General features: G+C 40.2%; 2 protein-coding genes across 4 annotated transcripts; one reads left to right on the top strand and one right to left on the bottom strand.

Moving 5' to 3' along the window:
* Positions 1–402: 402 nt before the first annotated feature.
* Positions 403–3,520, top strand: LOC136444213 (kelch-like protein 24). 2 transcript variants are annotated; one of them, XM_066441723.1, is made up of 2 exons: positions 403–556; positions 1,026–3,520. In XM_066441723.1, the coding sequence occupies exon 2, from the start codon at positions 1,033–1,035 to the stop codon at positions 2,773–2,775; it is 1,743 nt and encodes a 580-aa protein (XP_066297820.1). In that variant the 5' UTR covers positions 403–556; positions 1,026–1,032; the 3' UTR covers positions 2,776–3,520. The 2 variants fall into 2 exon arrangements, with proteins under 2 accessions (XP_066297820.1, XP_066297819.1); XM_066441722.1 differs by having other exon boundaries at positions 404–556; positions 1,030–3,520.
* A 2,576-nt stretch (positions 3,521–6,096) lies between these two features.
* On the bottom strand, positions 6,097–15,616 carry LOC136444214 (hippocampus abundant transcript 1 protein-like). Of its 2 annotated transcripts, none has more exons than XM_066441724.1 (11): positions 15,415–15,616; positions 14,004–14,099; positions 13,309–13,371; positions 12,756–12,883; positions 12,383–12,497; positions 11,483–11,701; positions 10,891–11,004; positions 10,401–10,472; positions 9,691–9,901; positions 8,927–9,084; positions 6,097–8,384 (listed from the first exon to the last, which is right to left on the bottom strand). In XM_066441724.1, the coding sequence occupies exons 1-11, from the start codon at positions 15,505–15,507 to the stop codon at positions 8,196–8,198; spliced, it is 1,458 nt and encodes a 485-aa protein (XP_066297821.1). In that variant the 5' UTR covers positions 15,508–15,616; the 3' UTR covers positions 6,097–8,195. The 2 variants fall into 2 exon arrangements, with proteins under 2 accessions (XP_066297821.1, XP_066297822.1); XM_066441725.1 differs by lacking the exon at positions 15,415–15,616 and adding an exon at positions 15,164–15,305.
* Between the last annotated feature and the right edge of the window lie 47 nt (positions 15,617–15,663).

Genomic DNA, 15,663 nt, shown 5'->3' with positions numbered 1-15,663 from the left:
GCAATGCATCGCGGTATACATGTTTGACCTGAGCTATATATGACGCGTTGTTGAAACTTAAGGAGGTCGGCAGGTTTGTCCTGTGATGGGTGTATGTCTTCTTACATTCATTCATACACAGCCTTGTAAATCAAGTCAAATTTATATAACTATTACTAACGTTAGTATATTTTTCATGCAAATAAAAGCTGTGCATGGGCTACGTTTATATACTTGATTAAACCTCCTTGGTCACAAGTTATTCAAGGATCTTCAAGGAGTTACAATTATTCACCTTTCTAATTAGAAAATTAAAGTCGATGGCAACAAACACGGCGAACTTATGCACAATAAGATCAGTAAAACAACGTCTTATGTTAGGGCACATCTGAAGTTAGCTCCCCTACATCGATAAACTGAGAAATAGTGATATTTTTTGGTCATTAATCATTAGGTCGAAGGGCAGCCTTTCGAACTTTGACCTCTTTTGTGGCGGAAACTGACTTTTCAAATCCTTTCCGACCATATTTGCTCATTTTATCTCTAGTTTTCGCTATACGTTCCTCCCCAGAAGTGTGTAAGTTACGTTATATGTATATACTACATGTTAACCTTATAAGACATGCTCACATCAAGGGGTTGCGACTTGTAACGAGCCGCCAAGCAAGTTTGAAATCCATGTGGGGGAGGGGGGTGGTGGGCATGCATAGTATAGCACGAAAAATTTCTTAAATTTAGGCCAAAGAGGTTATAACTTCCTTGCTTAGACCTAGGGTAGGGTGCCAACTCTAGGAGTGGGGCATGGGGCTTACATATAAATTGTGTTGTTAGTCTCTGTGTTGATATCTTGATATGATGAATATATGCATTTAGCCACTGCTAAAAAAATAAAATAAAATCAAACACTCCTTTTTTCCCTTTATATACCGCACACGTATCTTTAAAACTTAAACCACCACAAAATTAAATTCAGTAAGTTTTATGCTACCATTGCAGTTTCCATACTACAATTGCTTAATTTCAAACAGTTTTTCTTCTTGTAACAGTTAGGCAATGGACGACAGTCGGTCAGTGGACGACAGTCAGACCACAGAAGACAGCATTACTGTGGACTACAGTCTTGAGTGTAATGACAGTGGCTGGTATCCAGCTTCCTTCATGGAGCGGTTACAAGAGTTCAGGTCCGAGGGCCACCTGGTCGATGTGACCTTGTGTGCTGAAGAGAAGGAACTCCCCTGTCATCGTTTGGTTCTGTCGGCCTGCTCGGACTACTTCCACGCCATGTTTAATGGTGCTCACCCTGAGAGTAAGAAGGACAAGATAGAGATTGGAGGGGTGAGTGCAGAGGCTCTACAACTGCTGGTGGACTTTGCTTACACTTCCAAGATCACCATCACCACTGACAATGTCCAGCCACTGTATGAAGCAGCCAACATGCTGCAGGTCAAGCCTGTTGAAGATGGTTGTGAAGATTTTCTGACCGACGGCTTGAGTCCTGAGACATGTTTGGTAACTTGGGCATTGGCAGACAGAGTATCAAATGCATATTTGTCTGCGAATGCAAGAAGCTTTGCTTTGAAATTCTTCGAAGAAGTGTGCGCGACTGAAGAGTTTCTTGAGCTGCCTGTCGACTTCATGAAGTCGTACTTTGCAGATGACGACCTTCATGCTGAGAAAGAGAAACAAGTGATAGAGGCAGTCTTGCTTTGGGTTAGGTATGATCTTGAGGGACGACAAACGCATCTCAAGGATCTGCTGGAGTGTGTTCGTTTCTCACATGTGGACCAAGACTATCTCAAGAACATTTTGGAGACAGATAAGGAGTTAGCAGGAGTTTCTGGAATCAAGGAACTGATAAGAGATCAATCTGTACAGGCACGATCTTGTCAAAATTTTCAGGGAGAAATTCTGATTCTTGGTGGTTTAAAAGTAGACTACAAACCAAACTTTCTTATGGACAGACTTGATGTCCACTGCAACTGTGTAGACACTACTCCACTACCACCGTCCCTTTGCGACATCGTAATGGGACCAACTGCCGCCTGTGTTGTTAACAATGATGTTATAGTGACGGTGGGAAGGAAGGAAGTATGGAGGTACAAGTCATCTCATAATTCTTGGACGGAGCTGGGATCCCTGCGGACAGAAAGATACAGGCCTGGAATGGCAGTATTGCAGAGAAAGGTGTATGTTGTTGGTGGTGTGATAAGTGAGTTAATCATAGAGGAAACAGAGGTGTATAATGAGTTGACAGACAGTTGGGAGTTGGTGGCACCACTTCGACAGGCAGTCAGCAGTTTTGGCATAACCAGCTGTTGTGAAAAAATCTATGTGTTAGGTGGTAGGTTCATGATCACTTACTATGAAGAGTCCAGGGCAAAGACTGATGTTGTTCAGTGCTACAGCCCTACTCTGAATGCATGGACTTTTGCAACACCATTGCCAGAGTCAATGTCACATATAGAGGCTTGCACAATCAACTCTAAGATCTATTTGGTTGGTGGCCTGTTAGCCAGTGTACTGTGTTATGATCCGCAGCAAGACTGCTATGAGGAAATGATTAAACCACTGTTTCCATGGGGCTCAGGTGGTGCCACTGTCTGTGGGTCTGAGATTTTCATTACTGGTGGCTATGTTAGAAATGATGTGTCTTGTGATGATCATGAGGAGAAGGATAACTTGTATTCTTCATATGGGGTACAGTGTTACAATGCAAACAGTAATACGATGATCAGGCTTCACGATTTACCCATTGCATTGTCGGGACACATCAGTGTAACTATACCAAAACTGTAAGCTGGTAAAAATGCTTGAAATACTTCCTTGTCACTTATGTATAGTACATATTTGTTTCCCTTGCTTTTGTGGCAGATTCATGTTCCCTATATTGTTTGAAGTTTCAAGTTTGAAGAGTCAATGTTTTCTACTAACAAACCATATCTGAATATTGCTGGTAGAATATACTAGGGAGTTGACAACATTGAGAATGTGATAGAACAGTCTTGTTTGCAGAACTCAATTGGATTTCTTATTCAGTCAACTTTACATATACTTCCTGAGTACATTTGCTGTTAACTTTGTAAAAGAAAGCTGGAGTAAAAGAGAATTTTGTATTTAACCTTCTCCCTGCTGCCTTACCCCATAACCAGTACAGATATGGTGCCAAACGGGTATCTTTAGCATGCTTAATTTGATGAAAGATCAAGATATTGAAATATTGAAGTAAAGACTCCCAAGCACAGGACAAGTAACTAAAAGGGAAATTTGTCTTGATTATAAAAGAGGTTTAGTTTGTGATATTTGATAGTTCATTTTTGAACACTACTTCATTGATGTTTGATATGATAACGTTTTGTGTAAAGCATTTGCTATCACTAGAGAATACTTCATGTGCAATCATGTAATGATAACTTGACATATCTGTGAAATATAAGTCTTTTCAAGTGTGAGATGTCAGATCGAGATTTGTAACTGATATAACTGGGTTAGAACATACATTCAAAACAGGCTTACCTAATAAAAAAAGTTGTTTGATACGAAATGTGTATCTGAAACTCAATGGGTCTGATGCTTGTGAATTTATATAGATAGATTGACTTGGCCATAGCATATAATGCCACACCATTATTCATCAGAGATATTGTCGTATTATATAGTGTACACAAGTGCATAAATGATTATTGAGGCATAAGAGATCATAAGATACCAAGCCATCCTTTTTAGGTAAAGACACTGCTTGGTCATACACCTACATTTTAATTTGTACGTGTAGACAATAGGTTGCATGCACTTACATGAAACGTCTGTTATTGTCCCACGGTTACTTTAAGTATATAAATTTTCCCTCCAGCACTTATGTTTCATAGTTTGTGAGTATGGTAATAGGGGACCCTGTAAGCACATAGATGAAATCGTGGTAAAATCAACAACTTAGCAGAAAGGGCATAGTGAAGATAGGTATATCCTTTGCCAGCCCGTGCTTATAATACTGTACTAGTATTATAGCCAACAAATGATTTGTTTTAGATTGCTAGGGAGACAGCTTTTCAACAGCTATTTTTAAGTCCAGTGAGAGTCAGTGTGCATCATGTCCAGGTCGTAAGAAAACACTTGAAAATTATTTTATGGTGCCAATAAAGAAAATGATGAAAAAATAATGTTGATTTACCGAGGCGACTTTGACTTTTACGTACCGCTGTATGTAGTAGTGTTTTATCTTGTCGGAAGCATCTGTGCCAGAGATGCTATGGTTGCATCAACGCTTCTTTACTAAAGTGGTGTTACACCACATTTGGCTTCTAGTCGTTTCCCCGTCATGCCAGTTCCCCGTCATGCCAGTTCCTCGTCTATGTGGATGTTTCTCCGTCATTTGTTCTTTTTGATATCGAAATGTGAACGATCTATCATTACTACAATGTTTCTACATTGTGTTTGATGTAATATCTATGTTATCTAGTAATAATTTTCACGGATTTTGCTGGTTTTCAAGCCGACAGACTGCGTCGGCGGGGACGGTTTCCCTGTCGTAAACACCACCAGATAAAGTGTGATTAACTTGGCGATTACGGCGACTGCTTGCTCCAACATAAGCGTAGAACGTAGCAATATAGAGCAACGTGTACAATGATTCATGATCATTCATGTTTAAATGTTTTAAGTCGTTGATATGCGGCGCAGCAAATATCCAAATTGTTGTGTGACGGGCGACAATAAACATGGTGCACGCTCTTTGGTGGGCTTCCGGTATGTTCCACACGCCAACAAAAATACCAATGGATGGCATCCAATACCCCTTCAAAGCATATCTTTCATACTGATACATTTTTATATTAAAGAAGAACATCTTAACACTAAGTCTAATGACGGAGAAACATCCACATAGATGAGGAACAGGCATGACGGGGAACTGGCATGACGGGGAAACGACCTGACACCTTACATTTTGACAGTCTGAGCGGTTTAAAAGAGACGCTATACGGCTGACTGGGGTACTACAACCTGAGCTCCCAGCAAACTCGTTCATTTACACAGTCATTGTGGCACAAGGTGACACCAAGGAGGTTAACCTCCTTGGTGACACCAACGATCCTTCAAGCCACAGACACTACACAAAGACCTTCGCTACGTGCGAACAAGGAGGTTAAAGCTACATCCTGCGAAGAAGGCAATTACAGGACGGTTCATTGCTTTATCGACCGATAATCGGTTACGTTGTGCTGTCTTGATATTATTTGGATTATCAGGGCAAAGATGCAACCTTTCCAAGCGACCCGCAGTAAAGGAGGTCATAAATCAAATTTACTTGATCCTGATAATCCACATAAATATCACTCAATACAATATAACCGATTGTCGATCTAAAATGTGATGGACTCTCCTGCAATCGATAACCCCCTTCATTGCACCTAAAGAACGACTTTGTGTAGTGTATGTGGCTTGACGGATCAGTGGTGTCAACTTGTGCCACAGTAACTGTGAATGAATGAGTTTGCTGGGAACTCAGGTTGCCGTACCTCAGTCAGCCGTATTGCGTCTCTTTTAAACTGTACAGACGGTTTGTAGTATGTAGCACCACTACAGAAGCGTCGATGGCACCATGCCAGACTCTAACGAAGTATCTCTGACACAGATAGAGCACTACGTACAGCCCAGGGGCATTTAGTTGAAGACTCTACTGACGTCCAAAGTCGCCTCGCGGTATGGTAACATCATACATTTCATTTCCTCATATTATTAAAGATTCCGTCAAATGATAGAAAATACGGCATACCTTACCATACACCTTCCCGTACTGTGACACAACGGGCCGTCGCATAGCACACAGGTAGTACAATCGAGGACGATGTTGGACAGCAACGACATTTAATATCTCACCAGTGCAAGCTGACGGCTGGAACCCCCCCGATCGGTTGCAGTATTTCATTCAGCCGCATGGTGTCTCTTTTGAACCGTGCCACATTCGGTATGTGATAACAACATTTCGGTATCGCATCGTCTCAGACTTTCCCCGCACAGAAATGACTCTGGCAGTCTCATTCTAAACAAGAGGGGCAAAAATAGATGACAAAGCCAACTACCCACAGCGGGAAACTTAAGTGAAAGCTCTACATGCTCACATGCTGTCAATTGTACTTTAATCATCATTTATATTTGCAAAACATGAGAATATTAATATTATATCACGTTATTTTGCAGCAACAATGTTATGTTCTTAATACAAGACAATAAAAACACTGACCATAATAGTAACAGTTAACACATACATAGGATTAAAAGTTACAATCTGCATGGTTAAGTATCGGTTTGAATCATGTGGCTTCACTATAACATACACATGAAGCTGCAACAGCACATGACAGTTTTCTTAATACAACAAAAAGAAATCTTTCTCCTGAGATAGGGTTGCTGGTGAATGGCTGTTCCATTTCTAAAACTTAGGGGGAAGTAAGGACGCAATGTTTATCTTCATAAGCAACACATACATATTACATTACTTTCTATGATTCTTTTTTTCTCTCTGCACATTTTTTTGAAAGTTTTACATTAAATTCAGGCATGGCCCTCCCCTAGACATGAACACAAGGAAATTCCAGAAAGAAGAAACCAGACTTCACCCTGGACTCTTCAAGGCAGATAAGACTTATAGGTAGAACAAGACAACACAGATTCTAGCCTGGGACCCTTCATACTCTATATCCGGTATCATCCTACTAGAATAGAATAGATACCAGGCTGCACATATATATTATTCCACATGATCCCAAAAATTGGTCCCTAACACATAAAATCGAGCAGTTCTTGTTGTAGCTTTCTACTGTCTACAAGGTGCAGCTAGCTTTCTTGTTATCTATCAGGCTAATACATTACATAGGCGACAAAGATATTTGACTTTTTCTTCATTTCTCCAACTATACCTGCACTGCTGTCATAAAGAAGCCAGAGGCATGACTTAGTAGCTACAAACCTACAAGATCTGCAAATAAAATTTGTTAACATGTGACATATACTTTAAATAATAAAAAATCACATCTTAAAACACTGGTCAGCTTAATGTTGAAAAGACACTTAGAGTTTGTTAAATCTGTTTACACTAAATGGCAAAAATATCTATAACTGGAAAGTCCATGAAGATTTTCATATATCACATAACATAACATAAGGAAGCATTTGAATATACTTTGTTTCTTCAATAGACATGAAACTGTAGTGACTTTGCATTCAGCACCTAGTTAAAGTATCACTTTTTTTTAAATTTTCAGTGTCTTTCCTTATTCAAATTGACCAGTGTTTGATCTGAGTTTCTTGCAACTTTCCTGGGTGCATCATCGACCCACATGGGTGCTGTGGTATGTACATGGCTCCACACTTTCTATAAGGGTTACTAAAGTATCAACATGAAGTCCCACATGTACATTCTACTGGAGCAGTAAAGTCTCCAACAGAATCCATCAATGGATTAACTCTGTCCTGAGTTACTGACCATCTTCATCAAGTACAGCAACCCTGCTTTTGGACCTAAAGGTTGATGGTTCCAATCCCAGCTGTTGTACCTCCCAACCAGAAGGGGTTTCAGTTCTAAGTACAGTACAGGACAATAAGCCAAGGTCCACTGTTCATTGTACTTGTCCCAAAGACCTAAGTGAAATTTCACTGGTACATTGAACCTACACATACTGTACAACGTGTACATTGTATGTTCTTTTGCAACCAGGGTAAGAATAGCTTCTCAGTACATGTACACTTAACTGAATCCTGATACATATTTTCATCATCATTTTGCACAAGGCTATCTTTGTTTGAGTCACAATCCGGTTAAAACCTTCAAAACGTAACTGTTGTCATTTTTTGTGTACCACTTACAATGTATTTGCAAAAAGGCTTGTCTGATCAAGGGTTAAGAAGGGACTTTTTCTAACCTTCTCCCTGCTGCCTAACTCTGTAACCAATAGAGAATGGGGAGCAAAACGGCTACTGCTGTGTGCTAAAGGTTAAACTTGAGATGATTAATCCTGCACACACAAGTTGAAACTGGTTTCCTGGTACCCATCGTACATATTGTGCATGAGGAACAATATATACACTGTACATAGCATCTGTCATCCTTCTGAGAGGCTAGCTTTTCCGTAAGCTACATTGGATCTGGATACAGTCACAGTACTTGCCTTTGTGGATTGCCAGATCACGAGTTATCTAATTTAGAACATGTCACTACTACATCACGGGTTGTCAGAGTCCACTTGTAACAACGGCTCCTCCCCTCCCTCCATCACCATTAATGTCCGTTTGGCAGACGACCTCGACGAGTGGTCGTATTTAGAGGAATGTTCGGGAATAAAGAATGCAACAAGCAGCGCTAAGATAACCAGGATGGCACCGAACACGAAGGGCGGTCCTTGTATTATACTCTGTGGAAAGGAAACACGAACATAACTTCAGTATCACATTGATAATTCCGAACATGTAATTTTCGAAACCTAGTCAAAGTTCTTTATATTCATGACAGAAATGAAAATTCACAATCCTTTGTAATCGAAAAGCAATATTAATTTTTTGTTTTTCCCTCAGAGACATCAAATATTACCACTATTTTATCACAGTAAGTATTTCTGTATTTCTGTCTCAGTATTTGTTAGCAATGGGCCATGCGCCCGATGCAAAAATATACAAGCAAAATGAAATGAACATTTTGTTGTCATCTTGTTCTTGGGACCAAACACCGATTAGCCTCAGTTCAACAGCAGTAGGGGAATTATTTTCACATCATGTTATTCTATAACTAGCCCCCATTGCAGATCCCACCAAAAACCTTTTTCTTCAACTATACAGGATTGTGATTGTATACGGGCAACCCAGTTTTTAGCAAGTAGTCAGAACCCAGTAGCCATTACAAAACTGCTGAAATGTTCTGCTACATGTATTTCACAATCAAGTAGATATCCAAGCCCACCTGTGCTAAGGGGTCTGCTAACGTCTTATTAGCCGCGGCCGTCGGACTGTCAAACTTGTTCAGGTCAACGTCAAACACGAAGAAGATGAAGCCAAATAGCGCCGGTCCCAGCCCATTGCACAGTCCCCGTATACCTGTAATAATCCCCTGCACCACACCTGCAAACAGCAAAATAAAGAATATTATGAAATAAAATAAAATAAAAGAACATCATTTATTACATGATAGTGACATAAATCAAGCAACTGGACAAATTCTCTAAAGAGTCAAACACTTATCTATCTATTTCTTATGCTTCTCCAACAAAGTGGAAGGTATGGCAGAACAGGTGTTCCTTGGAGAAGGTCACCTTTTCAAGGCTTCAGACAATATCTGCTATCTTTATCATTCTTGGCTTACTGATTTATTTTGTGTTGCATAAAGGCATCTCATTTCTGTTCCATTTACACTCATTTAAAGGAGATCAAGCAAAAGTAAGAACTACTTGTAGAGAACCTATTGCAATAAAACATACATGTACAAATGAGAAACAAAAACAACACAATTATAAAAGAATGGAAGAAACATTTTGCCAAATATATATGCAAATCTACTAGTTCATGAAACGAAATTAGGGTAAGAAGCAAGATTTTTCAAATGACATGTGAAAGTTAATTGTACTTCCAGTAAGAATGCATTAAAAATATGGTATCTAAGTAGACCAGAATGGCCAGTGCTGTATCATAACACACTAGACACAGTCAGCCCTACATTCCTGTGCATACCTTGTTGATCTGCATCTGCATTGTTTGATACTATGGAGCTCATACAGGGGTAGTTGATACTGGATAGTGCTGCCATGACCCCGGCCACCCACATCATCCATGTCTGTGTCCCAAACCCGTACCAGGCCAGCTGGAAGATCTGGAAGCCCAGTCCCACCATGATGGTGTTCTTGTTACCGAGCATCTTCATCAGACCAGACAGTAACTGGGTCTGGGGAGAGAACACACAGGGAGAGGTTAGGGTTTCCTTCACTCAAAATTAGTCTTCTAACTGTCCTTCCTGCACAAGCATTCTTTATGAATTAGTGTAGACTTCACTTCTGGCAACATTAAAAAGAAACATTGTGTGAGATCCTGCATTTGCTTGCCAACAGGACTGTCTCCAGGGCCCGTCCCTTCGTCCTGGGACAGAAATTTATTTGTTGGGATGGACAAAAATTTCACTTCGTTCGGCCTAAAATGTGAGCTCTGGGTATGACATACTTAACAACGAAAAGAAACAACATGGGCTCCCGAACAATGAGTGGGACAGAAAAAATCAAAAGCTGAAGAAAGCACTGCTTGTCAATGTTGGTTTTCCTGTTCTGCATTTACTCAGTAATCATAAACTGTGCTATGCATTTAAATGTTTTCTAAAAATTTTTTCGCATGGCTACCATATTACTAATACTGGCATTATGTATGGTTTGTCAATAAACAAAATTTCTTACCTGTGCGAAGACAGACAGCACCCCTACAAGAGCTATGTACTTGGCAACACCTTCCTCATCGAAACCCATCACCTGTAAAAACAACCGAGGTTGACATGTCAATAGCTACACCAACAGAATATTCAATAGTGAAATCAGAATGACTGTCAAGTATTTCAACATTTTCCCTGCTTCCTAACTCTTTGGCTAATTTCAAATCTAGTGCCAAAGGGCTACCTTTGCAAAGAATATGTTCCTGTTTTGTCTTTGACCAAAATTTGAGTCTTGTTCCAATTTCCAAAAGATTCTTAGACTGAACAAGTTTCCAGATACAAGATTAAAATCACTAAGAAACAGAAGTATGTTCCTGTTCCAAGAATAAGACACAGAACTAGGTTTCTAGAAGCCTGAGTGTCATCCTGTTTAGTTTCAGGCCCTACCTTCACCAAATGTAGAGCCTGAAACTGAACAGGATGACACTCAGGCTATGCTTCTAGGTTGCCATACTGACCTCCTTGAGATAGAGGAAGATGCATGTGTACTGCCCTGCCTCTGGTAGGTACGACAGGAATACTGTGATACAGATCAGCAGCACAACTTGGTCCTGTCCAACCTTCCGCAGCGACTGAGTAAAGACAAATCAATTCAGCGTTATTACGTGTTTTTGTATTAGTGCTTGAAATGCACTCAATACGAAAATTTTAGAAACTTCATTTCAGTCGATCATACCTCCGTGACTATATTTTCAAGGATACGTCTTTTGTTATGGTCACACTTTTGTGCAACAAGCAACGTGACTGACTTTGTTAGTGGGTCACCCAAACAGGAGTGCCAACATTTCCCTGCCAATGTCAGACACTGTGTTGGCAGGAGAATTTTGGCACTCTTGTTTTGTGACTCACTTGGATAGTCAGCTCAGGTTTTTAATCTTTGAATGAATGATTATGACAAACTTGGTATCATTGTAAAGTTTTCCAATAATACATGATACATGTACTATACAACTAGTAAAGTAACAAATAATGAAATTCTATTACATGGTCACATAGCCAAAGTGTTCAACAATGAGTCCTGAACTTGAGTATTCTTCTGTTTCTACTCACAGCAAATGGATCGGCCTGCTCCCAGGAGATAGAGGCCCCCCAGGAGGCCGGCCGTATCTTCTCAGGCAAGGACTCGGGCACAGCGACTAGTATAAACAGCACGTCTAGCAGGGCGATGGCTGAGGACAGGGCTATCACCAGGTTATCTCCATACGTCCTCCCCACGTAAGAACCCACAGCTGGGCTGATCACCAGGCTGGCTGCAAAGGTGGCAGACACCTGGAGGGGGGAGGGGGGCACATGAAAAAAACAAGGTCACTACAAATAGATGATGTACATTTAAGTTGTATTTCAAATTGAGCAGTCTGATAGGAACATTTTCTCTATGTTTCTAAGTTTGCGGTTGGTGGGGGAGCACATGAAAAAAACAAGGTCACTACAAATAGCATGATGCGCATGTTATGCTAGGGTCCCATTTCCAATCCGGGGCCCAGCTTGGCAGTCTTAAGTAATAAAAAGGTGAGAGAAAACGCAAAGTAAATACAAAAAAATTTCTAAGAGCATAGCCTGTGCATATCTATTGATATACACTTAATAATTCATTTCCGCAAACAGACCGACCAGGCCCTGGTTTGGAAATATGACCCTAGCATAAGATGTATAAGCAGTCTGATGAAAACATTTTCTTTGTGTTTTGATGTTTGTAGTTTTCGCGGTGACCTATTACTGCAAACTCAGCACATTGCAAATTGTCTTCCAATGTGTTGCTAACAAAAAATTGTGTCAACTGCAAACACAAAGAAATTCTTGTGAACATAAATTAATCTATCATAACACATAAACTCTCCATTTGCTACATTTCCGGCCCTTGAGCCGGACAAAAAAATATGGGGTATGAAAGTTTCAAAGAGTGTCACGGTAACAAGTAGACAACAAATGGACAACAATGGCTCCCTCTACCAGTCCGTAGGCAGCACTGCGGTCCTGCTCCTCTGTGATGTCTGCCACGTATGCAAAGATGATGCTGAACGTGACAGCGAACACCCCCGACATGGACAGCATGGCAAAGTACCACCTGGAAGGGGATACAGTGTTCTTATCACTACACTATCAGTAAAACATACATGAGACAATATTTCCATCTGTAGTGTATAGATGCAAGCTGTAAAAGTGATATCTTCTTGTCAATAAGACATACACAAGACGGTATTTCCTTCTGTAGGATATAGATGCAAGCTGCAAAAGACCTTGGACCTTGGCTACATGTTGCATGAATGCTACAGCCGAACCAATATATACTAATAATACATAAAAGACGACATATGCACGTTACCATGGTGATATTCTCATGAGCGGGATGGGTGCGCAGGTGAAGAACACAGACAGCAGCAGGAAGGATTTTCTCCCCCACACGTCCGACAGCGCCCCGATCAGCGGAGCACTCAGGAATGATAAGATACCCTGCAGACAGAACAACAGCTATGCTAATCTGATAATATACATGTACAGAATCACTGGAACAACATTATTTCCTGGCCTCTAGAAGCAATGTTTCTTCATTTCTGCAAAGGCTCATTGTACATGTATGGAGTGGTTATCAGAAAATGGGAGTCATGAAGCCATCACGAATATCTGCTCTTATTAAAATGGTTTCAGACATAAGTAATTCTTTTCATATCTGCATTATATTCCATATAAACAAACTTTAAACAATTCAATGTCTCTTTTTGGTAGGCTATTTTTCCCTTCTGCAAGCTAATTAACAACCGACAATTAATGATTCTGTTTTGAATCAGCTATATCTATTGCTAATGCAATTTGCATATCAGCTCTGTTTACATTAGAGTACATACATAAACCAAAGGAGAGAACTAATCTTTGCTTACCTTCACACCCTGTATCAACCCATTCATTAAAAATGTATGGTCGCCGAATGTTTCATGCAATATCTGGAACAAGGACAAATACCTGTATTTAATACATGTAACAGGGGTTTTTCTACAAAAATTAAACAAGAGGGAGCACACACAGGCGAGGGAGCAACTTCTATGTATTTATGGAAGAATTGATCGCTGAGGGAAGTCTGTATCAGTGTATGCTGGGGATTAAGCTAACAAGGGGGCAATGGGCTGAAACAAGATGGCGCAGTGCCCTTCTTTTTCAATTAAGTTGAACCCTTGATGTTTATTGAGATTGAGAAGACCCCAGCAAATAATGACCCCTAGCCACAAGTAGGCCTAGGTGTTTTGTACCACATTGTTACAGTACTTGTAACTAAATACATTCATGAAGTGTCACCAACAATGGTCGCATGCTAATTCATGCTTATCTACAGTACATGTAGTCTTTCATAACAATGACATCCTTAATAATAAATGCCACAAATCTTGCAAGAACAAGTTAAGACAGCTGCACCCTTGTTTTGGATTCTAATACAACATAAACTTTTGATAAAGTACATGTATTGGGTAACAGGCAATACCAACAGAAACACAGTTCCAGCAGCAGCTTTAAATGATTGAAGTCTTCCTCTAGTTACATGCAGTTTTAGCATAAGAATTGATTATAGAAAACATGTTACATTTAAGACTGGACTGGTGAGAAGTCCCCAGGCAAAGAACTCCAGGAAGATGATGATGAGGGCATGCACGATGCTGGGCTGTCCAATACCCTGTGTCTGTGGGATAAGATAAATAACAATCTCATACTTGACAATGTTACAGGCCCAAAATAATCGTAGGTGTGTATGTTTACTGCTCTTGGTGGCAAATGTGCAGATGTTAGCACATTTGCACACCAAATCCAAGCATGTTTTTTGGCACACGTTTTGACAGATTAGCGAAGATGTTCAGTGGGTGCCACTCCACTTTCATGGTAGGAATAACGTGTGTGGTAACAATAACTGCCTTTCTCACGGCACAACGTCAGGGCATGGTGATATTGAACCCAGGACCTACTGGTTACTCTAACCATTGCGCCACAATGACGCCACGTGTGTGTGTGTGTGTTCATAAAAAGTTGGTGTAAATGTGAGTGGTAAATATATCAATTTTTTTCTAGAAGAACAGTTTGTGTGTCTTTATTCTATTTTTAGTCTATTTCTTTTGTTCCTGGTCTACATGACTTGTAGTATATTTATGAATCATTCAATGATCACCGTAGTACCAAGGATGCTATATAATGTCCTTGGTAGTACACAATATTCCCTGTCAATTTTTCCCACAAACACCCATGGATCCTTCTAGCCTTATAATTATAAATCCTCCCTGGTTAGGTCTACTTATGTACATTACATCCAAAAGACATTGTGACCAAAAGTGACTCGGCAGTGACTCTCGGTGCACTTTTATATCTTTTAGCCAAAACTGAAAGAAGAATACATTAAATTCATGTAAACACCTTGCAAACAATTTGCACTACTAGCTATATAGTATGGCACAAAATGTTAAAACACTTACACTACTGTCTATTATAATGGGAAGTTAGAGTGACATCTATCATATATCAAATGTGCTCTGCGGACCAAGTTTCATAAGATTATGCAAGTGAAACTAGCACACCTTAAAACTACACAACCAGCTATATATATCCTACAACATACTTACACTACATTAAAGCTATGTTCTTGACATGATAACAACGTAAGCCTGAGACTATCGCATCATAAGGACGTTTGAAACCTCATGGCTTCAACAAGAGGTTGTGACGTGTAAACTAAACAGTACAGAACCACTACGTTACGTTTTTAGCTGGAGACTCCATTTTGGTGCCATCTGCATGCGATGTGTTCACGTATTTCCGGACTTCTACTGCTATATCTGACTTCTGTTATCTATTCCGGTAGTGCTACGTCAGCTCCAAACAGCTAACCACAGACAAAGACTTGCAAAACACCAACAAAGGGGCGACCAATGAGCCTAGTTTCGCCTCAAGGCTTTCTGTCCTAGTGCTATGAACCCACACAAACTACGACTAGTTAGACCGGTCCTTACCGTGCTGCCATCTTTGTTCATGGTGTTCTTCTTGGCCCAAAGCGCCGAGTGAAGTAGCTTCTTTCTTTTCTTACCCATGGCAGCCATGTACATCAAGAGAGTCGCCGTAAAATAAGAGAAATATTGTTCATTCCTCCATTCAATTTAATCCCAGTCGCCATACTTGATCACACCACCGGAAGTACGCTGAGAAATTCCGGAAGTAGATTAGGTGACGTTTAAAATCTCGCGGAATCTCGCGAATCAGGA

This window comes from Branchiostoma lanceolatum, chromosome 11, assembly GCF_035083965.1.
Source record: "Branchiostoma lanceolatum isolate klBraLanc5 chromosome 11, klBraLanc5.hap2, whole genome shotgun sequence".
Classification (NCBI taxonomy): Eukaryota; Metazoa; Chordata; class Leptocardii; order Amphioxiformes; family Branchiostomatidae; genus Branchiostoma; species Branchiostoma lanceolatum.
This window is presented reverse-complemented; position numbering and strand designations above follow the sequence as displayed.

Excerpts from the sequence above, each read along its gene's own strand:
- LOC136444214 (XM_066441724.1), bottom strand. The coding sequence starts at position 15,507 with ATGTACATGGCTGCCATGGGTAAGAAAAGAAAGAAGCTACTTCACTCG. Across the intron at positions 11,005-11,482 it reads AGCAGGCCGATCCATTTGCT|TCGCTGCGGAAGGTTGGACA; the intron begins GTGAGTAGAAAC and ends GTCTTTACTCAG. Across the intron at positions 8,385-8,926 it reads TAGCAGACCCCTTAGCACAG|AGTATAATACAAGGACCGCC; the intron begins GTGGGCTTGGAT and ends TCCTTTCCACAG.
- LOC136444213 (XM_066441723.1), top strand. The coding sequence starts at position 1,033 with ATGGACGACAGTCGGTCAGTGGACGACAGTCAGACCACAGAAGACAGC.